Source organism: Vanellus vanellus (genome assembly GCF_965231255.1).
Source record: "Vanellus vanellus genome assembly, chromosome: 1".
Taxonomy (NCBI): domain Eukaryota; kingdom Metazoa; phylum Chordata; class Aves; order Charadriiformes; family Charadriidae; genus Vanellus; species Vanellus vanellus.
The window spans coordinates 12,344,746-12,369,942 of NC_138905.1; the positions used below are offsets into that span (position 1 = coordinate 12,344,746).

The 25,197-nt window shown below is 38.8% G+C and overlaps 1 protein-coding gene across 5 annotated transcripts in view; it reads right to left on the reverse strand.

Annotated features, from left to right (window-relative positions):
* CD36 (CD36 molecule (CD36 blood group)) overlaps window positions 1-21,032 on the reverse strand; it is a 38,748-nt gene extending 17,716 nt beyond the window's left edge. The window contains exons 1-2 of one of the 5 annotated variants that reach the window (XM_082488104.1): window positions 20,911-21,032; window positions 7,430-7,662 (exon numbers count right to left, since the gene is read on the reverse strand). In XM_082488104.1, the coding sequence (XP_082344230.1) occupies window positions 7,430-7,549 (120 nt within the window). In that variant the 5' untranslated portion in view covers window positions 7,550-7,662; window positions 20,911-21,032. Of the gene's footprint in view, window positions 1-7,429; window positions 7,666-9,097; window positions 9,172-11,600; window positions 11,718-20,910 lie in introns of those variants that run through there. The other 4 variants (XM_082488103.1, XM_082488102.1, XM_082488101.1 and 1 more) reach the window with 4 other exon arrangements.
* Between the last annotated feature and the right edge of the window lie 4,165 nt (window positions 21,033-25,197).

Sequence of the window (25,197 nt, forward strand, 5' to 3'; positions counted from 1 at the left end):
AATTCAGAAAAGTTTTTTCAATAGAAGAAAAATCTAGGCTGCCTGGATCCAACATATAAAATACTTTTGTTATTAGAGTGGTGCAATATTAATTAGTTAATTTGCACAGCTCATAGAGTCCCAGGAATTAAAAAGCTGGAATTTCCCCAGATAGTAAGAAAAGCGTTTTAAATTACAAGTTGCTAGATTTTCTTTCTAGCTTAAGCTGCTGCTTTTAGAGTTTTCTTAGCAAGGACCATCAAAAAAAAAAGGATACTGCCAATTAAGAACCACTGCATTTAGAAATGAATACCATGCCTTGGAGAACTCGTACCACAGACAGGGCTCTGTCTGTGGAAAGCCTGTTTGCCTGGTGGAGTTGCAGATGCCCTGCTGGTGGTGTAAAGCACTGGGCTTGCTGTCTGAATAGCTGCTATGATTTACGTGCATTTGTGTGAGAGGGGAAGGAAACCTTCGCGCAGCAAATGCGTTATCAGCTTGAGGTCTTGAACTCAGATCCAACAGCTAAATTCTCTTCAGCCTTGTTTTGCAAACCGCAGGAAGCCAAAGACTCTACCACAGCTGTGATCCAGCACGGGGCAGACCAGCTCCTTGGTGAAGACAGAAAAACTTATGTGATTTGGAAATCACCTTTGCAGTTTCCACAGAGAATTGCTCAAAGGATCTGGGAGAAGCGGACTGATACAAAGAAAGACACAACTCAGTCTGCTCAGAGTCTGTCTGTGATCTGTACTCAGCAGGGTCCTGGGATGGGGACAGATGCCAGGATTCAACCTCCTGCCTCTGCGTAACTGGGATATGAAAAGGGTTAAGGATTCCTGGCAGCTATATGGTCGAGAGGACAACCTAGTCTCTCTAGAAGTCGACAACACACAGGCACAGAGGTGAACAGAGAAGTTTCAACCTTGTGACAATAGATTTTAAAGTAGTGTTACTTACTTCTGAAAAGTTTTCCCTTACATCCATTGCTCCCTCCCCTTGTAGCCCCTTTCCAGGGGTTCGAGCAGCAGATATGCTAACTCCCCCGCCACTGCGGAGTTTGCTCAGAGTGCCTGAGCCGTCGGACCTCTCCTCCCATCCTGGAGAGGCACAGTAATAGTCCCCTGCCTGCCTTCGGTTTTGGACATTTGGGGCATTTTGAAAAATGTTTACTCTGCAATAGTCAAATCTTACAACTTTGTTGACTTGGAAGAATATAAGGAACATGCTTCCTCACAGCTTTCTCCATGTAAATGATCTTACTTTTTCCAAAGGGTGGATCTTCGCCTCTAATCCTCTCTCTGCTATTGCAGGGAAAGCTAAGAGTGTGCAGGACTTTATACCAGTTTTTCAGTACAACCAGGACAACTTTCCATGTAAACTGAGACTATAGGCTATGTGACAAACATTTCATGTACTTTCTGTACTGCCCCTGACTGCACTTTACGATACTATGTACTTTCTTATCAATCTTGAAAAAATCTGCTGTCCACTTAAAGAGGTGGGGTGGCTCTCATTTATTTTTCATGCAAGAATAACTACTATGTCCATATTATACCCTTAGGAAATGCCAACAGAGAAAAAATGCTTTGGCCATGATACGAAGAGGTCCCTGGGACCGAAGTACACGGGACAGCCAGGTCACAAGGAGTTACTGTGTGGATTTGCAGCTCACCATTTACTCTGTGCTAATGCCACTGTGGACACTCTTGGGGGATGCTTCAAGAGGACAACTGGTCCAACCTGACAGTGACATCTGAAGGGGCAAGATGGCTCTCGCCACTCCCAGTACCTGATCCACGTGCCTCTCCCTTCCTCTGTGCCAGCTCTCATTCCTCAGAGAGCTGTTTCTGCCTACTGGATTGGAGGAAGATTAGCTCCTTTTTTTTTTTTTTGTTTTTCTGTTGGGTTACCTTTCTACGAGTGAGCTGCTTGGCTGGGTGGTGTGGGTAGGGGGAAGGATCAGATAAGAGTTAAAACAAGGGAAGCAGCAGGACAAAAGAGGGAGGGGGAGGAAGGGAGCAATATCATTATTTTTGGTGGCATTCAGCCATTATTGTTAATAACATTTCTCCCACAAAGGAGGTGCGTATGATTCTCTGTCACATACTTCAAGAGTGCAAATGGTGGGTTAAAGGGGAAGAAAATCTGCCTCTGTCTTTATTCATGTCTTCATTTAATAAAACTAATATCCTCACACCAGCAAGCCCTGGGGTTTTGGCTGTCTGATCACTGGTGAGACCAGCCCTAAATATTACCCCTCTCTATGGCTGGTCACTTGTATATTCCCCAAGCAACACTGCCATGCTTTGGGATATTATGAAAGGTAGGGTGATTTGGGAAACTCCTAATTTGCAATTGATAATACGGATCACTTCTCAACTCCCTAGTCAACCTAAATCAGTTCTAATATCTTAGGAAATAGTTAACTGTTGTTAGCAAAAGTAGCTATACAGTATGCAATTGCTACACAGTCAAGTTCATCTCATGACCTAACTGTGCAAGACTGAGTGAAATCAATGGGAACTTTAACCCCTTTTGCTTCTGACACAATTTTTCCCCCATTTGTGGTGGCAATACTGGTGAATTGGCAATACATAAATTCAAGAAATGCTGAGCAGTCTGCACTTTGTTGCTTTACGCTAAATTCAGCCATCATGATTTCTGATGAAGAAATAGAAAACGTAAGACAAAGTTCCTGTCTTGACAAAGGATCTGGCCCGATGGACAAAAGGTACCATTTTCGGGGAACTGACAGATGCCATGAATACTCTGAGCTGTCACAAAGTTGTTACTGGTTTATCTCTATGTGTTGTATGTGTTGGGCTGCGTATGTAAGCTGGAGGAAACAAACAACACAATTCTGTAAAACTGAATAAAATAAGTTCCAGGAAAGCAGATAATCTTCTTCCATTTTGCAGCTGAAAGTACAAATAGCCATTTATTACTTTTTAAGTAATGATTATTAGCTTATTATTAGCCGTTCTATTCAGTCTTTGTTGGATCAAAAGATTTAGTCCTTTTTCAGTCCTTGATCATAAAAAATAATGGAAGCCAATCAAGTTTACCATTGATAATGCTGGAATATGCGTGATTATATCACTTAATGTTCTGCTGAAAACCAGCAGTTGCTCTAGTTTCATTAGTTTAGATAAAGAAGTGGTGTATGAAAGTCACAAACAATTTTAAATTAGAAGTGTTTTCTATGCCTCCAGTGGATAAGGAGATATGATTTGGCCAACAATATATAACAGATATGTTGAGAGACAGAAGGCTAAATATAATAACAGCCAAAATTGATAGCTTTATTTCTAAAAATAGCAGAGACTAACCCTGAGGACTCTACAGAAAGAGTGCAGCACTGAGGTATTGTGGCAAATCATACACCGTTCTGTATTACCAATTCATCACGAGTTCAATATATTAAGTAACTTTATGTGGCTTCTGTTAACCTCCCGAGCTCATACTCCCAGGCAGAAAGCAAAAGCTCTTAGAGAAGTGTTGATAAATATCTTTCTGGCAAATGAATCAGCTACCAATGGGTTTGAGTGGTCAGACCTAGCTGGAAAAAAAAGTTTTATCACAGCTGAAATGGCAGGAATTTTGCCTAAATAAATAATCTTGTTTTAAGGGAGGGAAAGGCTAAAAGTAGTAATTGAGCCACATCAAAATATCTCCTTACAACAATATCAGATGAAAGCTTTATGATTCGCTGTTTTGAATTTACCTTTCACTTTGATTTTTTTTTTAATGTTAGACATGATAATGTCTAATAATAATGATAACAGACACGATAATGTGCAACCAAAATGTGTGGAGCCAGTTAAAAAGGTACATTTTGACAGCTGCAAACAAAATGCTTTTTATAAAGAACTCGGAAACCTTCATGTTTCACTCCTAACTTACAAGGACAGTTTTCTAAACCCCTAAGGCCTTCATGGGAAAACATTTCTCCCCTCTGGATAGATTCAGTGTTTGAGGAAACCAGGATTTTTGCTCTTTGGTGCTGAAATTTAAAGGCACCTTTAAAGAGGGAAGTCTCCTTTCCCTGAATAGTATCAGAGCTGAAATATCTTAGCACCAATCCCGTTCGGTGGATCCCTGCCAAGATGCTGCTGGTGGTGGTGTCATTTTGAGTGTGCTCTTCAAGTAATTGCTTCTTTAAAGAGCCTTTAAAAGATTCAGAAAATATATATAATGTTGAAAATCTTTAAAACCCTGCCCCCGGCTGGAGGCAGGAGTGGAAGCAGCTTATCCAAAACAGGTGTGAGACACAGGTAATGCAGTCCGGGGTTAGAAAACATAGCAATGTGTTTTGTGTTGAAGCATAGGTGTATGTTAATAAACCGGAACACATGAAGAGGCGACATCTTGGTGTTCCATGTTACATGGACTTTGGGTTGTCCACCCGTATGCTGTTCATGGGTGGAGGATGGCACCTGCCTGCTGGGAGATAGCAGCCTATACCCTGAGAGTCTCTGCCAAATTTCTAAGGGCACCTGAGATTGTCTATACACTTGCAGACACTTTCTCTTTGCTGCAACAGCAGTCTGCAACCTCACAGCAAAATATGTCCCAGAGTGTTTTCTCAGGCTAATCTCTCAATGACTGCAATAAAGGAGAAACTAGGCTGGCAGGGTTTGGTAAGTTGCAAGGGTGTGTGCTTAAGGGAAGCACGCTCAGGCTTCTGCTGTCAGCAGAACAAGAATGGTAGGAACTATTGATTGCATTGATTTTTTAAATCAAAGTTGTTCCTATTTATTGGCAGACGCTAAGAAGCTCAACCGTGCTTGCTGGAGAGCAAATTGATGATAATGGGATTTGACTCAACCTTGATAACAAGTTGATTTATGACAATTTGACTTGTTATACTATGGAGTGTGCTAAAACTATTCATTCGGGAGAAAAAAAATATTCAACATTTGTTTCTGTAATCCAGCAATAACATTTTATAGCAAATTTTATTTACTCTAGAACTGTAGATCTGATCTTATTGTGTTGCTGTCAACTTGTGCAAAGAACTGGGATTTACTCTGGGGTAGGATAGATGGAAGGACAACTAGGGGTCTTTTTTCAAGCTTTGGACTGTGCAGAATTTAAAACATGATTTTGCATATAATGGTGATATTTGAAACAGTTTTTCCCTTTTATAAAAAACGTGTCATTTTGACATTTGTTTTCACCAAATGGGTGAGGACCCAAGTTCAGGATTTGCCTCATGAGTCCAAATGGAAATACAAATGCTTACAGGCCACATCTGAGAGAACATCTTGCTCACTAGGTTGTTTACTGTCCTAGAGTCTCTGTTCTTGAGAAATTCCAAATAAAGTTGTCATTTAAATCTAGCTGTTTCTACCAAAGATTTCCTTAAAAATGACATTTCCAAAAGTGAAAGATTTCAGAAAAAAAAATATTTTCAGCATGCTCTGCTCAGCAGACCTGTTTCCTTTACAGTCAGCTCTATATTTATCTTAAATATAACTGCAGTGAATAACAAATATTTGTTTTTCTTACTAGCCCTTTCATCAACACAGGTTAATCAGAATTAGTTAGACTCAAGTCCCTTTTGAGCATCTGCCGAACCGATGACATACGTCAGCTGTTGCACCTTGGCATATCTTTTCTGAAAAGGAATTGTCTTACAGTCTCATCATCCCACTAAAAAGTCAGCATGATAAATAGAAAAAAAAAAATCATCTAGTATGACTTCTGCTTAGGAAAAAACTACCTGTAAATATCTATATATAACTATAAATAAAGCCTCTCCAAATTTACTCTTTTCTGTTTTGCATGAATACTGGTACAAATTTTCCTCTTTACATATGTCAAACAAGCTGCCTTGAAACAGGTACAAGCATCTGAAACATGATCACAATGCAGGAAATTATAAAGAGGTTGGGGAAAAAATTACTCTGTCTAATACTTTGCCACTAAGAACTCATGCAGGTATAGTTTCATATGCAGACATTTGCAAACCATGCTGCATAACAGGTTCATTATTATAAATAAACAGATGAACACATAAAATTGCCAATATGTGTAATTTGCTTTGAAAATACTTAATGGCAGAAGACAAAACTCTGGATTAACTCAAAGTAAACACTTAATGTAAGGAAATATGCACTTTTAAAACTATAAGCTTTTTAGAAAACCTGCCATTTTCTCAATATGTCAATAAATTAAAATTATTTTCAAATATAGAGAGTATGGCTTTTTTATAATATGTTGCAAGGTGGGTGAGACATTATCTAGTCAGATTTTTTTTTTATTCTCTATAAACATGAAAATTTCATGAAAAATACAATGAAAATAGGAATATTTCTCTATATTTAGGTTTTCATTAAGTTTGCTGACAATGTCATGCAGAAGCCAATTTTCTTCAATTTTTTTAAAAAGTGATGGTAGAATCTAGACAGGGCCTCAACAGGCAGTTTAATATTTCGCGGCGATTCATATATCCACCTCCTCAACTGACATCAACAGCTGTTGAGTTAAAGGCAGTCATCCAGAAGGGCCTTTGAATAGGTATGTCTCCAAGATCTCCACAGTCTTCAGTGCCACAGCAGATTGTTAAGAGGCCTAACCGGCAGCCAAAGACCTTAAGGTTTCTAGATTTTTTACTGTAGGAGAGCCAACCTTGGCTGCAGTGACCCCAAGGGGACTCCATGGCTCCACAGCAGAGAGCTCAGGGCTTCCATGGTCTTTCATTCCAGATTACTCCATGGTTTAGACCTTCAGTTATACACCCTTTTCACCCAAGATTTAACAATTTAACTTTCTATTTGCCTTGAAAGACAAAACTAGTTTTTAAAGAAATAAAATTATGTAAAAAATCAGAAAAATATTGTCTGCCAGGTCTACAACACTCCAATTCTTCTTCACACTCCTTGAGTCAAGGAGATGTATACAATCAGATCCTGTAGCCTTGTGGAGAACATTGACTTGGATCATATAGTCACAGATGTGAGCTGAATGCATGTCAGTGAAGGATTAGCTTCTGAAGCATCAGAAGTTTGTTTAGATTTTTTGCAGTACTTAAATATAAGTGCATGGAGTCAGTACCAAATAAGAAAAAAAAAAGCAGAAAAATAAGTAAGTGGATCATCATGGGGAAAAAAAAAATTAGAAACAAACATAATAAAAAGAAATATAAAAAAAATGTTTAAATTACATTACTGAAAACACATCTTGAAAACAATATTTTGGCTTCTCATGTGACGCATAAAAGACAGCAAGCAAGTAAAGATGAAAATATAATTAATACATTAAAAAAATATTGCTGCAGCATCTATTCCCAGAGCAGTTTGGATCGCATATATTACAAAAAATAGGTTTAATTAAAAAAAAAAAAAAAGGAAAAAAGCAGAAACAGAACACAAGATTTAGAAATAATTACTATTCAATAACCACAAACCATATATATTTTAAAAAAAAAAGAAAAAACTTGTACCTTTTTTATTGCTTTGCCTATTAGGTTATCGCCAAGCGGTATCAGAACTCCACCGAAGATAGCCAGCACAGCACCGATGACGGCCCCAGCGAGAAGCCCACAGTTCCTGTTACAGACCATTCCTCTTCTTTGTCAGGGTGCAGACAGACAATGTAAAAATATCCTTGCTGTAAGGCTTGATGTTTTTGCTCACTTGTTGGTCCCAACAGACTCACCGATCTTCCTGAGAGAAGCTGCTAATATAAGGAGAGAGTGAACAAAAATCGCATTCCAAAGCTCAAAGTACAAAGTGCATGAGGTGAAGCAGGTAGGAAGATAACATGTCAAAACCAGCCAGCCAGTAGCAACCAGTGCCAAGAAAAAAAAAAAAAAAAAAAAAAGTTGCATGTACTTTGCAAATTGTTTGGGTGTTTTTTTTTTTGGCTCTGTTGCATTAGGGCAAACTGACATAATTACTATTCAGCTGACACTCTTCCTGAGGCAAGCACCTTCTCTAAAATCTGTCTGTGCCAAAGGAGGAGGTTATAGCACTCTGCTTTTGTCACAGCCTGCAGTGCCCATGGCTCCCACTTCAGGCAAAACCAGGAGTTTACACCGTGAGTGTGAGCTACCCAGGCTGTTTCTGCACTGTGCCAGTAAGAAAGTCCTCAAGGTCCATCAGCACCTTGGTGGGAATGGCAGCTTCTAATGGGAGGCATGTACAAGAAATCTGTCTCTCCAGATCTCTGTCAGTGCACAGTCTACTACTAAAGGGATAAAACTTTGTTTCAGCAACTTCATGACAAAGGCATGGCTGGATTATCCTTTTAGAGAGGCATTCTTATCATCACCCAGTTTCATCAATCCCATTTGCCTTACAGAAAGGTAGACTTCTTAAAGGGAGTCTAGATTTTGATCGCTGAAAGATGTAACACCTTATATTTCAAAATCATTCAGTCTCAGGAAGAAAAAAAAAAGTCTGCAACTACTCATTGGAAAACAACAGTTGCTGGTAATATATGCTCACATAGCTTACGATCCGGCCCCTAGTGAAAGGGGTTGTAAAGAAAATCAGAGTGATACCAGTGTTGAGAGCTATGGTAAAACATAAGCTCCCAGTGATATTTTTTCCTCTTTGTTATTGTTTGTGAATAACTGAGATGAAGAGCTGCCTAATTTGCAATTTCTTCTTGCTCAGGAATTAATCACATCCACAACATTTGCAAGTTTGTTATGGGCTTTAGACCTCCAGCTAATGGAAAATCTGCTGTTTTCTGTTTTAGATATCATTGTCTATATCCTTTTTATTCTTACCAGTTTCTGTTTGTTAACATGTGGTCATCTCTAAATCAATTTTAAAGCTGCTATTAGTTGCAGAGTTAATTACGCATTCAAGGACAAACACAGAGAGCAAAGGAAAACAGAAAGATTGAGCAGAAGGAGAACTCAACCTGAATTCCCACTTTACTCATGTGGATTTAAGGGATAAAAAATCTTCATGAATTTCTAAATAGTAAAGCAGGTGTAGGAATAGCATGTGTTTTATTTTCGTAAATGCAGTTATGAGGTCCTTTTATTAAAAAAAAAGAACACATACGGCATGCACTGACATATAAGGTACCATGGTCAGCAGGCTAATGATGTGTCCTACCATGTCCTACCAAACTCACAATTATATCATGTCCATACCTGAGCCCAGACCACTCCTTTCATCTGCATTGGAAACCCAGTTTTTGCCTGCTCTTGCACTAGCAGCAGTTTATGGCTCCCTCGCCATTCGCAAGGCCTATTGCTGTACATTTGAGCTTGTTTGGTATTTTAATAATTTCTCCTTGGATACTTGCAAGCAGAATGACCAAAAGACTACTTCCAATCACAGAAAAATACCTTTCCTATAGAAGTCAGCCAGTCCATCCACCTGCCACCAGGTCATTCCTTGTGGTTCCCACAACAAAACTTTACCCTTTGATTGCTTTACCTGTACATATAAGGGACCAAGAAAGAAACCAGACTTGGCTAATTTTTTTTTTATTTTTACTAGGGACTGAGAAGAGTCTCCTTACATCTGTAAACCTGGCTTTTCTGCTGGAGGAGGTACACCTTATTTGAACTGCGGGGTTAATTAGTTGTTTTCCTCTCTACCAGCTCTGTGCCTTTGCCAAGAACAGCAACAGAAACTCATCAAAGGGGTAACATTAAGAAAAAAAAGAAATTTCCCAAACTTTTCTTGCAACTTGTTGCACTTTTCACAAATATAACTGAAAGATGACTTGACTGAATTATAAAAGCACTGAGTTATTAAAGGCTCTTTGATACAGTGGATGGATGCATAACATGGCTAATGGCAAATTTCAAAGCAAACTCAAGTTAGAAATTCATCAGACTTGAAGAACTTTTAAGTGAAAGTCACTAGGACCAACTCTCATATCTTTATATATGTGTTCAGATTAGCATCTTTAGTGTGGCAAAAGAAGAACTGTAATATGGGTGTGCAACTCATTGGATAAGTGGTGTGGGTATTTAAAAAACGGACTGCTTTTACACCTCGTAGAAAATCTAAGGAGGAGCAGAAACTTTCAATGAAATCAAATTCTGAAAAGTATGTGTTTCAAGTTGATTTTTTCCCCAGTGACATCTGTTCTAGCAAATTTCTTTTAAAAGTGTGGAAATACACATTTTAAATTTTATTTCTTCCATAAGTGTTTAAAAAGGGGTTTTAGGCATTGTCAAACTTTTTCTTGGCTTACATACTGAAGCTTTTCAAATTCAACAGAAATACACTTTGCACCAAAATGCATTTCCATCTAAGTTTCTACAAGCTGTTCCAATGGATTTTTTTGGTTAGGCAGACTAAGTACCTCTCATGAGCACTAGCAATAAACAGCTGGAAAGCAACTGGCTGCTAATAACTTGTGTCTATCCCAAGCTTTTGCAAATTGTAAAATATTCACCCTTCTCCCACCAAACACAATGCAATAGCAGTCTAGACATATCTCAATTTATGCAATTGAAATTATCCATTACACAACTGCAATGAAGAGCACTCACAACATTACACTCAATTTCACAAAGAAGTCAACAAGCTATCACAACTGAATGTAAAAAATGAAGATTAAAGTAGAAATTTCCAATAAAAATGCAGTTGTGTATGGAAATTCATATTTGAGCAAAAATTATTTACCTTAAGCAGAATAGAAAGCACCATAACAAAATTAGATATTGTCTATGAGACTATAGTATCATTTAAACTTAGATTTGACTACAGGATTAATAAGAATTTTTACCCCATTCTAGAGCGCAGGGTATGTAGTTTTTAATATTGTTTCAAATGTCGTTACTAGAATATTGACAATGGAAATGGTCCGTTAAAATGTCTGAAAAGACAACTTATTAGCAACTGAATAGGAGGAAAGATGCAAAATGTTATTAAACTTTTTGTTCCATACCTTAACTTCCCTACATGTCAGTTTAAAGAAAGCCCTTATAAAAATCAAAGAATTTTATCTGTATTTTCTCAATGATTTTTCCAGCTCTAATAGTAATTTTTAAACATTGCTTGACATGGCATTACTTCAGTTCTGACAGAGAATCGGATTTATTGCCCCAAATGAGAGCCACTACATGGGGAAGAAGCAGTGTGCATAGTGAAAATTAAAATGAGTTTTGAAAATTCCTGTTAAGAGTTACAACCCAAACCCATGGTATTTCTTTAAACATAATTACAATTTATCCAAGGTCACATGGTGGGATTAAAAGTCCTGAAATTATTAAGACACACATTTGCAGGGAAGAGGTTATTTCTGCTTTTTTTTTTTTAATCTTTGACATACTTTGAAATTATAGTTTTGAGCTTTTAATCTGCAACAGTCAACGCTACAAATATCACTTTTAAAAGATTCATTTCTTATAAATTCACTTGACTCCAGAACTGTAGTTTCAAGAATATTAAATATCAAAAGACAGCTGCAATTGGGAAAGCCAGCAATACAGAACATAAAATACCATTGCTAACACAGTAATGAAGCGTTTCACTAATACATGTAACATTTCACTGTTTCTTGCAAAAAGCTTTGCAAAAACCTGCCATTTTATTTTATATTACAAATAAATATTTTCAAGAGTTTTCCATCCATTGATTTTAAAAGTATTTCTGAGGAAAACCCTCTGATTTTAAACGTATCGTATGACTCACCTTGAATAAGGGCAACTGACTTTTCAGCTGAACGTGCAAGTGCTTAACACATGACTTGCATCAAGTTACGAGAAGGCAAGTAGCTAAATCTCCCCACCAAGCACATAGCCTCGAAACTCTGAGGGAGTGTTTATATATTCCAAGAGACGTCAGTTCCCTCTTTATCTTTTTGCCAGAAGAAAAAGTTAAGTTGTATTGGTGCTGGGGGTGGGGGTGGGGGGGTGGGGGGGCGCGTTATTTTTACAGTCTGACTAAAAGCCACTACCTACATCTCGTGGTAATATACTTAGCAGCTGCAATCTTTGTCAAATTTTGAGCCAAGTGAGTCAAAGGTCAAGGAGACTAAAGGGTAACTTACTTATTTGGTTCCTGGTCACTTCTCTAATGTCCATTTGCTCTAAAACTGCTCATATTAGCAAGTTATGACTAACCAGTTCCTGATATCTTCTTTAAGATCAAGAATATTTTTAAATATTCTTTGCTATATAGCGTGCTCTGCTGTATAAATAAAGCCTTACTACTGCAGTCATTCTCTGCTAAAATACAGGCTAAACACCTTTACAGCTTAATCATCGTGATAGTATTTTTTCAAGTAATAAAAATCAGGAAATGTCAGAATATTTTTAAAAGATTTTTTTTTCACAGGTTGGATTACAACATTTCCTCACAAAGCACTAAGTCTCTTCCCCTTTTGCTGCAAGTTCAATGAACTTCATCCCAGAAGCTTCTTTTTCTTGATGTATCTAAAAATCAGTTATTTTTACACTGACATCTGTGTAGACCAAAGTGTCACCCCAGCAGTGTCTACTAATAATAAACAATAATCAGTTTGGCAAGATTTTGCACAAATATTTTTTAAATACCTCCTCATCCCGGGTGAATTAAATGAATGGATTGCTTTAAAAGATTTTTTTCTGGCAGCAGCAAGAGGAAGTGATTTATATTTGGCTTATTTAATTGTAAGAGAGAAAATATTCCTAAAAAACAGATTCTTAGGTCCAGACATTCAGGGTATAGCATGGAATAGTTTGTGATCCACATGTTTGGTATTTGCTATGTGTTTCGGCATTGTTCTGGTTTTGATATTGCCCTATTTGAAAGTTCAGCTTTTGTGGAAGAAGCTCCCTTCTTCTAATCTACTTCTGCTGAGTAAATCTAAGGTGGATGAATATTAATGAGTTTGAGGTTTTATCTCCTACTAGTGAAAGCAAGAGTGAAAGTGAGCCTGATCCTTTGAAAGCAACCTGTAGGACAGTCTTTGTACAAAGCTTGCTGCCAGGGAAAGTAGGTGACCCTGACTAACTCCAGTTTCACATCCTTTAAAATTGGAGTCAATGTGCTTTCCTCTATTATCTAATTAAAGAATGGAGTGTAACTGCTGAAAGAAGCAGTCCTCCACACTATGCTTCCCATGTGCTACTTTTACAAATATTATCATTAATTATTTCCATTGGATATCTCTTTGTATGATGCTCTCCTGAGGATGATACAATCATAGGATTGTCTAGGTTGGAAGGAACCTTTAAGGTCATCAAGTCCAACCATCAACCTCACACTGCCAAAACCACCACTAAACCGTGTCCCTAAGCACCACGTCTACCTGTCTTTTAAATACCTCCAGGGATGGCAACTCCACCACTTCCCTGCACAGCCTGTTCCAGAGCTTAACAACTCTTTCTGTGAAGAACTTCTTCTTAATATCCAATCTAAACCTCCCCTGGTGTAACTTGCGGCCATTTCCTCTTGTCCTATTATGTTCTACTTGGGAGAAGATGTCAACCCCCACCTCACTACAGCCTTCTTTCAGGTAGTTTTAGAGAGCGACAAGGTCTCTCCTCAGCCTCCTTTCCTCCAGGCTAAACAACTCCAGTTCCCTCAGCTGCTCCTCATAAGACTTGTTCTCCAGACCCCTCACCAGCTTTGTTGCCCTTCTCTGAACACACTCCAGCACCTCAGTGTCTTTCTTGTAGTGAGGGGCCCAAAACCGAACACAGTACTTGAGGTGGGGTCTCACCAGTGCCGAGCACAGGGGGACGATCACTGCCCTAGTCCTGCTGGCCACACTTCCTGATACAGGCCAGGATGCTGTTGGCCTTCTTGACCATGTGAGCACACTTCTCTTGTTTGGGATGCCCCAGCTTTCCTCCCAGGCTTCACTGCCTTTTTCACTGCTGATTTGTCTCTTCAAAGAGGAAACAATTCCAGTTACCCACACATGCCCGTGGAGGTGTTCCCTACCATGCTCATTTTATCTGCCAGTGTTGTATGGGATTCAGTGTAATACCTACTGCTGTCTTTTTGTTGGAATCCTAAAGGCACTAAAGCAGATGTAATGAAGCTCAATTTTTAACATATACACACTGAGTTGTATCAGGTCATTTTGTGACTTATGATATCCTATTATCATCCTATATAAGCAAAATCTCTTCTAGCAGGCAGTGCTTGGCAGGGAAATGAGGACTGCCAGGTTCAACTGCAGAAACCAGCTAGAAGGATTTGAAGCTGGGAGAGAAGCTATGCCTTTCTGGATATAAGCCATTTCTGCTTCTTAAAAACAACCAACCCGAACTATAAGTACTTAATGGTCTTTCTATGTTCTCTGGCTTCGTATCAGAGTTCAAACATTATAGGGGATAAACCAAAGGGCGATGACAGAACAAGGAAAAAATTATGTACTTCATCCGAGTCCCCAGTGGTGCAACAACAGACAAAACACCCCACAAGGAGAAACTGTTGAGAAAGACAAATAGCGTAAATGACACTCACGTGCTCGATAAAGACACAGAAAACCGCAGGAAGCAGAAAAAGACAAATGCAGTTGTTAACACCAAATGAAGTCCACCCACATTTCCTGGAATAAACATACTACTGAGAAAATGCTGAAGAGATAAGTGTGATTCCTGGCTTTTCTAGTCATCTCATAGTGGGACCTTTGGGAAATCACTTTCTTTGGGGTGCTTTCTAAACACCGAGGGAATAAATGAGAAGACATCATCTTTTTATATGCCCTGAGATTCCTAAACCCTCAATGCCCTCCCTTTCTTTTTATGTTAAGATCCCTTACATCAGGGGATGACGTGCCTTTATGGTACATATAATTTGTATTTTGAGGATGCCCACATAAATGTTCCCACATTCCTGTGGGAATTCTCTGATGTACAGTACAGCACAGCACGATCTTATGTTCCCGTGTTTCCACAGTCACGGCACTTGCAGTTTTTCTTTACCTGCCTATTATGAGATTTGTAAAAACTACTCTTAACATTAATCCCTTGTCAGATGTGGAGATGTTAGCCAATGTTAGCTGAGGTTAGCAAGCAAATTAGAAAACTCCAGGAAACTCCTGTGTCTGCTTGTGCACCCGCTGAATTTTTCAGAGGACACTAACATTTCAAAAAAAATCAAAACTAACCTTCTAATTGTTAGGTAAAATGCCAAGCCCTGGGGCAGAAGATGAGGTTAACGTTCTCAGCATTCAAAACATGATTCTCTATAATCTTTTGGGTAATCTTCCTATTTTGAAATCAAGGTGTGAGGAATTATGTTTACCTCCTTTCTATGGTAAGTAAGAGCATGGACGTACTATTTATCTGTCTTATTCTATTAGCATCATCTTATGTGGCTTCTACACTCCCTACCCAAAATCCTGTTGCCTGTGGTCCTCTGGCTTCTCCAGTTATTAAGTCCCACAAGAAGGACTGTATCTTGCTCAGTAGTGAAAGATTCAAAAAAAACCCACAAAAAATGAGAACACATGCCTCCTGTCCCCAAATAAGCTATTTCTGACTCAACACACTCATGTTCACTCATATGCACTTAGTTCTACTGAGGAGGAGAACAATGAAGATGAATCATCTACAGAAGAAAATGTGCAATATGCCACCAGCTTGATGAGACTTCTGCCCCTCTGCATGTATTGGAGATACTAGGAGGTGTTCCTTTATAGGGAGTGAAATTTTGTATTCATGAAAGGTAGTTTGATTCCCAAAGGAAATGAAAACCTTCTGTGTATCACAACATCCCATAATACATAAGAAGCAGCCCATGAGCTATCCATCCAGACCAGCCTCAACAATTTACTTCACTTCTATTGCATAAGAGGCTCCCCTAGAGTGAACATGGCCTGTCTTCAAGTACTGCCTATAAAGAATTTGAATGTATACTACCCAAATTATAAAAATAATAATATAGAAGTAATATTTTTTTCCTAAATCCTATGTTCACTGTCTTTGTCCCAGCTACTCTCATTGTGACTACCTCTTTGTACCACCTTTCCAAAGGTTATTTTCCAAAAGCCATGAGATAGAACAGAGTTATATAACAGGAGGAGTCACCTCACTTTAAAAGAACGAAGTATCAAGATATTTCAGTTGTTTCAGTTTTGCTTTTAATATCTTATCTCTAAGGACCTGAAAAAAAAAAAGACAGTTTCACAGCACTAATTCTTTTCTTGTTTAAAGTTAATTACAAATATTTGTTGCAAATAGATTTATCCAGGTAAAAAGTAGGTTAAAGAAGATGAATTGGTTTCCTCTCCTCTCAGTGGAGAGTTATGAGTACATCTGCAGAGTCATCCCTTCTTCCTTAAATGCTTGTCTTTGACAACAATGTATCATATCGTTTGGAGGTACTGATGTCTCTCCATGAACTGCAGAGGGTCTAAATTACTCACTTAAATTAGACATCTAACTTTTAGAAGGTTAACGTTAGAACAATTCCACTCAAACTCTCCAAAACAGTCTTGCAGTTCCTCCCCTTGTCAGTGCACTGTACCAGCTATACCAGGACAGCTAAAAAAAGGTTCAGGTAAGTGCAAACAAGCTTTGAAGTAAGAAGAAAATGCAATGAGAAAACTTCAAAATATTTACCACCTGACTTTAATGGAAAGTTTGGCCAAAGATTGCAGACATGGTGTAGCATTTTTTTGGCTACCTCGCATCACAGACTTTTACTGCAAATGTGTTGGCCTTCAAGACTTTCCAGTGTATGCCTTGAGGCATACTCCAACTACTCATATCAAACAGTCTTCAGCCCCCTGAAAAAAGATCCTCCCAAACATGCCTTAATACCTGATTTCTCATCACAAGAGCTTGGAAGACTCATTCCAAACTGCTGTGGAGCTTCTTCATTACCTACTAAAGACTCCCAGATGTAGTTTTCCCAGCTCTGTGAAGTGTTAGGACCTAATGTGCCATCCCTTGTGATTCTCAATGTGTTCTGATGATACGGAAAACATCCTAAAATACTATTGGCTAAAGCCAACTTGGCAGCAGTACAGTGGAAAGAGCGTGATATATTTGGCTCCTGTCAGTGATGAGTTTCTCTGTCAAACTGTAACTAGGTTCTTTAAGGGAAAAAAAGACCCACCAGCTGTTTTGGTTCATTTTTTTCCCTGGAAATATTTATTTGGGGCTCTTCTTCACTGACTGAGGCATGCATAAACTGATGCTTTTCTCAGTACTCAAAATCACTTAAAAATTTTTTTCAGGTCATTTTAGCAGGGGGATCGGGTGAAGAAAGCACAAGAGAGGCAGGGATAGAGTGGACTTTCACATGAGCCCACAGGAGTGGAAGAATCAGAGTCACTCAGAACGCGGATAGGAAGGAACTTCGTAGAACTGAACCCAATACAGAAAGTGTAATATAATAACTTAGACTTCTGTGTGAGCCTGAAGCAGCAAAGAGCTATAAAAATCTGTTACCTAAAGGGCTGGGTCAGTCTGTTAATGCTGGTTCAGTCTATTAATGCTAGAGATGTTTCCCACTGAAAGCTAAGGAGGGCACAGAGAGGAGGCTTCGATGGCAAGGGAAAAAATTTTGAAAGCAGACATCTTCTGAAAGTCAAGAGAAATTTAATAAATCTTGTCCCTACTTGGATATATTCCACTTCTTGCAAAACTCTCCTCCTTGGCTCAGAAGTCACAGAATAATGGAGTAATTCAAAACTCCTTCACTGGTGCAATACCTGGTTGAGAAATAGTTGCCATAATGAATCATCCCAGACAATGGCAGTGGCTTTGAGGAATGACTGGGTAGTCCTTATGTCAGCTTTTGCCTGCCAGCTACACCATAATTTTGTTGGTGTAATAATTAAGAACAACATACAGATAGGTGATTTTTCCAATTAATGAAGAGGTAAGTTTAAGGTCAACTTTTTGGTGACTTCTCAAGAGAATGCGACTTCCCTAACAATTGACATCCTTTTCTTTCAGTTCATATGTTCCAGACCTGGAGACATGTCCTTGGTCTGAGCTACATGCTGGTCTTCCCAACAACTGTCTGTCACCTCAAACACAAGGCATTAAAGACAAACTGTGAACCTACTGTCATAAAAAAAAAAAAAGAAAAGAAACAAACAAACAAACAAACAAACAAACAAACAAACAAAAAAACCAAAACAAAAAACAACTGCTTTTCATCAGGCCATGACAAGAAGAAAGCTTTACTGAAGCAGCCCCATGTTCCCGGCCCAACTTTGAGAATCGGAGGTTGGGGTAGTATCAGGAGATCGAGGCCTCTGCCGGCCAGACGTATGTTTTTACCAAAAGGAAGAGCAACATAGAAAATCATCTGGAGAATTAATATAGGCCAAAGCCTTTCCGGATTAAGCCTTCTCCCTTGAAGGGAAATCTCACAGACTATAGCAGTGGCAGCATGGAGCTAATGGAAACACTCTCGGAAAAGCAGTTTGTCCCCTCCAGCTGGCAGCAGATGTACAGACCGTGTGGGTCCTGCCTACCAGTCTGGGTGAGGAAGAAATACTCAGACAGTTTCAAGAAAATGTGAGCTGACTGCCATGGAGTCACCTTTTGTAGCCTTTCCCTAAGGATATGGTGAGCTAGGCTTTATTTAAATTATTTTATAATACAAAAACTTTATTATACAAATTTTCTTATACCATAGGATGCTTTTTCTCTTCTTTATTCAAAGTGTTAATGCGCTACTCGTGTGTGCATGAAAAAAAAATCATATTTTCATATTTCTCTTGAGAAGTTATTTAATAAGTACAATGAAAGTATAAAACACAGATAGCACGCACACATAAAAAACCCCAACTGAAAAATAAAATCGCCCTTGCTACGAAAGATACCTTGGCAGCAGCTGGAGGTTGTGAGAGATAAGGAAAAATTGTGTAGTGCTATTCCATATTAAGAAACATTAACAACTATGAAGAAAAAGGCTGTAGAAAAAAGTACTAGTAGTGATTTCTGTGCCCTGGAAGTGAACAAAGCAGGCAACTCATAGATACGCCGAACTTCTCAGATTATGTCATTTTCTGATGCCAAGATATGGCATTATTCTTTCAAATGAAACCATGTTACGGAAATAGGCATGTAACTATAAGTTATACAAAAATTACTTCCAAAATATAATAATTTAACTGAAAAAAACTACAATTTCCTGGTTTTGCCAATTACATAAATCCTTCTGAAATATCACTTGAGGACAGAAAAAAAATCCCCAAAACTAGACAACTAGAGACTACACATTTTTTATGAATAGGACATTTTTGCCAAGTAAAAAAAAAAAAAAAAAATTATGTTACAGCAACATCTTTACTAGACGTGAATTATAATTTAAATTGACACAGAAATGAACATATATGCCTTTTCCTGTAATTAATAATTACTACAGTATTTTCAGATGTTCATTTGTAACACACTTATAAAACATGCATTTTATGATCTGGTGTACATTTAATATTTCTCTTCATTCATATTTATTTTTGATAATAAATGTATATACTCTTTTATATGATAGGCCTTTATATGTAAGACAATGATTCACAAATTGCTATACTTATGTTACAGCTTAAAATGTGACTATATTAATTGTTAATCGAAATGAACAGTGAAGTATTCACAATCTATTAAATATTACCAAGATATTAATATGCAAGTGCAATAATTTGATTATCAGTATATTTACTCTTTCTAAATTTCAGTAAATGGGCTCTTCTTAGAGTTATAAACAGACAGGAAACAGAGGCTGAATGGCATCTGTCTTTGCTTTTAATAATTCTGGCACGTCAGAGCATTTTGCTAGCAATAAGATGCAATATTATGCTCGCAAGAAACGAATACAACGTCCACCTGCGCGCTGAGAAACTGATTTAGTTCAGGAGCAGGGTCACATCCCTGTGTGGAGGGAGAGCTGCTCTCACTACTCTTCCCACCAGGAGCTGGAGAGCTGCAGAAGAGCCTGCTAAGTTAGCTCCTTATTCACGGAAAAATCAAGTTGCTGTAGCAACCCCATAGCAACCCCGGCTGCCCAGCGCCCTGCCAGGCAGTGGATCTTCCCTCGGCCACAAAGACAAATAGAAAGTTGCAGAGACCTTTTAAACTCCTTGATAGCTAAGCTGTCGCGAGTGATAAGGAATTATAAGACAAAGATAACGCTCTTTTACGCTTACGCTTTGCAAGCAAGACCAGCTCTAAGAAATCCTCTCAACACCAGCCTCAGCCTCTGATGCCCTTACCCTCTGGGATAGCCCAGCACTTGGAGGCAATGTATCAGGTCCCTGGTGCCAATCCAGAGCAACCCTATTTGACTTTGCTCTTTGCAGTAACTCTTTGCAAACATAGTCTAATCCCAGTTAATCCTCACAACACACTGGAAGCCAGGTAAGGAGTTTCATACTAGAGACAACTCTTCAGATTTGGGCTTATTATACATATTTACATGTAGCACAGAGGCAGGTCAGAATGAGGCATCACAGCTGTGAAAACAGCTGTTCCAATTCATGGGGGTCTTTCTAATGATTTCCACAGGCTTTGGTTCAGAACTTTGTTGTCTAAACAAACATCTGAGCCAAGTGACAGCGCTATTAGTTTTTCTGCCCGCCCTTTTGGATCCTTGCTAGATGCCTTTTACCATAGCAGTGATGAACTATTTAAAGTACTTTTTAAGAACCATTAAAGTATTAAAGTTTTAAGCACTGTATTAATTTCTTTTATTTGAATGGCAGATTGACGCACCTCCTTCTAGACAGTTACGGCAAATAGCAACAGTGAGCAGCCTGTCTGCCAAGGCCTTTCATAATTAAGATAAAAGCTCACCCAGAGCGTTAACAGGACCCTGAGGTGAGTCAGTACGACAGGAGCTATAAAGCTACATCCCACATGTACTGACTCAAGAGCCATCCCATGGCATAAATCTCTTTGCCTGGCTTTCTGTGAAATTTCTCCTTCTCTAAAGTTAGTTAGAACATGAAGCGACACGGGAAAGGAAGGAAACAAAAATATTCCTGAAATTTCCATTAATCTTGATATTTTCTGACCTATCCTCTTATGTAAAGCTGTTGTTCTACCTTTGGTCTTCTTGGAGTCCCGTTGATTGCTTCCTGTGTGGCTTTTGCAGCTGCAGCCTCCAGCTTGTTGCCAGACTTCCCTTCTGCCTTCTTCTCTACATGTGCTTCCTTTTACTCCTGTTTCTTCCCCAAGAATCTCCTCCCTCCTCCAGCTCTCCGTGTATCTCTCCCACCTTCCACCCTATCATCTCAGCAGTCACTCCTCCACCAACCACCTCCTCTGGTCTGTCTCCTCCCCCATTGGATTAGCCTCTAGTTTTTTTCCCCACTTCCAGAATTTACAGCTTTCCATCAATTCTGTCCTTGTCCCCTGCCATTAACATTAATGTTTCCCGATGTGTCGCATGATACTTTTTTCTTTCTTCTCTTACTTCTCTTCTTCTCCCTCTGCCTGAAAAAGCTGGTTGCAACTGGAAGCCAGATTTATCAGTGCTCTTTGGGACATGGATGAATCTTACCTGAAAAGGTTAATTATAAATAATAATTTAAGTTTGGTAACTTAATCCTGTAATATGTTCTTGTTTGTGTTCCTTCCTAAAGCCTCAGAACAGTAAAGCCCATGGTATTCCTGCCATACCTTTTCCCTGCCCAGCTGTCATTCAGCACTCTTTTTGAAGTCCTCCCACTCCTAAGAAAATGAATATTGAACAGCTTCACCTGTACACAAAGAAGCAGATGTGCCCGATAAGGAAAAGTAAACCTCGTCCTCCACTTACCTGCACCAGAACTGAGAGAGGATCCGAGATGAGGCTGGGAACAGCTCAGACTTCCCTGAATGCAGAGGCAGGCAGGTTCAGGGGCCGAGCAGGCATACTGGACTACCAAAACCAGTCCTGTGCCCGCCCTTCCATCCCACAACAGCTAGAAAGGATATGGGATGTATCCTTCACTTCTTTGTTACGCTTTGAGAAGTCAGGGCACTCATTAGCGTTTAGCGTTTAAAAACAATCCTTAAAATTACACAGGGTAAAGATTACAGAATTGTAAACATGCCATCACAACATGAAACACCCCGGGCATGCTTGTGGCGGAGTGCACACCCTCCGTCTAATTATACTCAGGCTTCTCTGTTTTAGGCAAAAGGTAACAATAGTCACTTATCAGATTCCCAAAAAGGTATTGGAGAGGATTCAGCAGGACACTCCCAAGACTCTCTGGATAGTAACAGCCACAGGATTACAGACATACAAATGCTCAGTCCCTCCAGCTTCTGGCAACTGCTTCTTCTATGCTGCACTCTGCTCTGTTAGTGGTTTTCTACTTAGTTTTTCACCAGTCTGCCTTTCACAATTCCTTTTCTCAGCTGTCAGACTCTGACATGGACTTCTCCCCCCTTTGCCTAAGCCTTGCTATCAGGCTGTCTGCCCACACCCTCTCAGGGTATAAACCTTGACCGTATGAGAGCAGTACCTCTAAAAGTCTTGAGGTGCAGACTGAAATGCTCATCTCAGCGTTGCACCTTCATGCAAGAGGGAAGTATTTTTCTACTGTACCGCTGTGTGTGAGAAATGTTTTAACGACACTTACACATTCCAGGTCTTACTGAACATTGTATTTTCCAAAGCCCGTGTACCCAAGGGAGCATGCCAGTATCTTGATCAAACACCATGGACATCTATCAGCTGATATCTGCCAGTTTACCTACCATGCCTCTACAATTTTAATGCGTCTGTGATTCTAACTTACACATACCTAAACAGCGTCTGTATGCACATTCAAGTAATGTGTATGAATCTCCTTATACCAAAAAGGAACAACTGCAGTGGAGATCATTTTTGATGGCCTCCCAACAGCTTTCCTGGCAGACAGCTATCATCCATTAGGTTTATAAAAAAAATAGTAAAAGGCAACTTCTTTGCCATAATGAGACAGCAGATTCTGGTGTTTTGATTCTTCATCTGCATGTAATGAGAAGAATCTTCATCTTGGTACGACAGACATATGTTGCCTCATGAATTGTTGAGACTATTGAAAGGGTCTTTTCTTTTCTTGCATGGTAAACATGAGAACATATTTACCTGTGGATGTTTTATTTTCCTGTGCCCAGGTAAAATGCAAAGGCCCTCTTCCCTAATGGCAATAATATTCCATTTTTGACCCAACAAGTATTTAAGCATTTATAGATGCTTGCGCGTAGACATGAGCACGCACGCATACGCCTTGTTGTAGATTCAAAGAATGTCTCCTGAGCCTTAGCGTGTAGCTGAGCTTTTTTGCCCTTTGCAATCTTGCCTATTGCCATTTTCCATCATGCAAACACCCTGAAAAATACCACCTCTTCCTTGGAAGCTTCCATGTGTGTCTCACTGAAATGCATGTGGCTGGGAGGATTTGTGCCTACATACACCTTTGACGTTGTGTTGTGATTCCCCACACAGACCAAACCAAGCCCTACTTTTCATACCATTCCAGTTCCTCACCCGAGGAATGGGGCAGTAATATAGACCTATTTATTTGGCTTGTTGCCACACATTGCTTAAACTGAGGTGCTTTCTGAGGTACTACAGCCCTCTTTAATGTGGCTACTGTATTTCTATGTAGCCTTCCTTGTCTTGTGATGAAATTCACCCATGAACAAATTCCCACTTTTAGAACTATGCCTCATCTAAATACCATTTTCATAGTTCATGATTAATTCACATTATGCACTGGGCACATGCCCAGTGCACATTCTATAGACAGGACAAGACCAGCTTCCCAAGTATAGCCCAAGTGCAAATGTGTTGACTCAACACATCACCAAATTTCACTTCCAGATCTTTCTGGATCATCTGAAAACATATCTTGTTTCGATCTTGCAACTCTAAGGATCAAAATCCAGTGTAATCCTGTCTTTGACTATATATGTAACATCTTCTGCAAGAAATCTTCATGCTGTTGTTTCTTGTGAATGTGATGTGCAGCCCTCAAGCATCCTAGGAGAACTGAACTAGTACATTGTTTCCTGCATGTGAACTTCAGTAAATTTTTTCAGGACTAAAAGTTAACAGACCTTAATTTACAAAAAAAAAGAACAAAACAATGAAAATCATGCAGCTGACATTAGCTTTTTCTTTTTCTGAAAAATCTAGTGGATTCTGAATCAATATGCATTTTATGGAATGAAAGAAATGAACTGTCATTCTGGACAGAATTCATCTTCCCACAATTTGTTGCCTATATTGCAGACATCTGAATGTCTACCCAAATCCCTTCATTGTCTACAGAGAAAAATACGCCTTTCTAGGATTTGAGTCCTCTCATCTTTACTATATGATAAAGTAAAAGTAGTTTTCATGAACTACCTGCCATGAGTCCTCTGCAAAAATGCAGCTTAGAATATTTCCCAGTATGAGATGAGGTTTCTCCTTTTTCCTAAGAAAAAAAAAAAAATAGAGTATTATTCTATATAATACCCCCAAAAAAGGCATGCATAGATGTACTTCAAAGATCTTGAACGACTTTCAGAATTTCAGAAATAAGCTGTATTCAACGTCATGAAGCATAAGAAGGGAGTAGAAACAAATAAAATTATAATATAAGCTTTATCTGACCTGATCTCACCCTCATTTTCTAATTGGGACTTACTTGATTCTGGGATTTACTTGCTATGGGGTGAGTTTCATCCTGAAAAAGTGACTGCAGTTAGTGACACTTGATACAATGACATAACTTGAATTTAACAGCCTATAGGCATTGTTCCTGGGTTTTGCTCAGCTTTAATTTCATCACAGTTGAAAGAGCTCATATAACTCTTTATTAAATAATCGCAACATGAAATTGTCCTATTCTATACGATTCATTAAGTTTTTTATTCTCATTTATTCTTATATTCCTATTCCATCATACTTTAATTAGTAAAAATTAATTAAATACACAATTAATTAAAAATTAAAACTTGTCAAACACTCTGTGCTTGCAATGCATGAAACCTAAGCTTCATGAAGTGCTGAAGGAATCCCAGTCAGTGGGTTTCTTCAAGCAGTTTTAGGGGCACATAAAGGAGCCATCATATGAATTAAATAATTATGGCTCTTAATTAATTAGATATTAAGATAGGAATTAGTTCAATATTAATTTTTAGCAAGGAGCACACTAATCTAGACATACCATGCAATGCTGAGTGATATTTATGAAAAAATATCACACTGACAAATATTTGACACCTATGTCTTTCTGTACGACATCTCTAATAACAAGAAAAGGTGACAGATATTGCAGTATGTTGTATTTCTGTTCAGAAACTACAACAGCAAACAGCACTGAACTGGTCTTTGCTGTACATTGCAGGACTAATTGACACTTCAA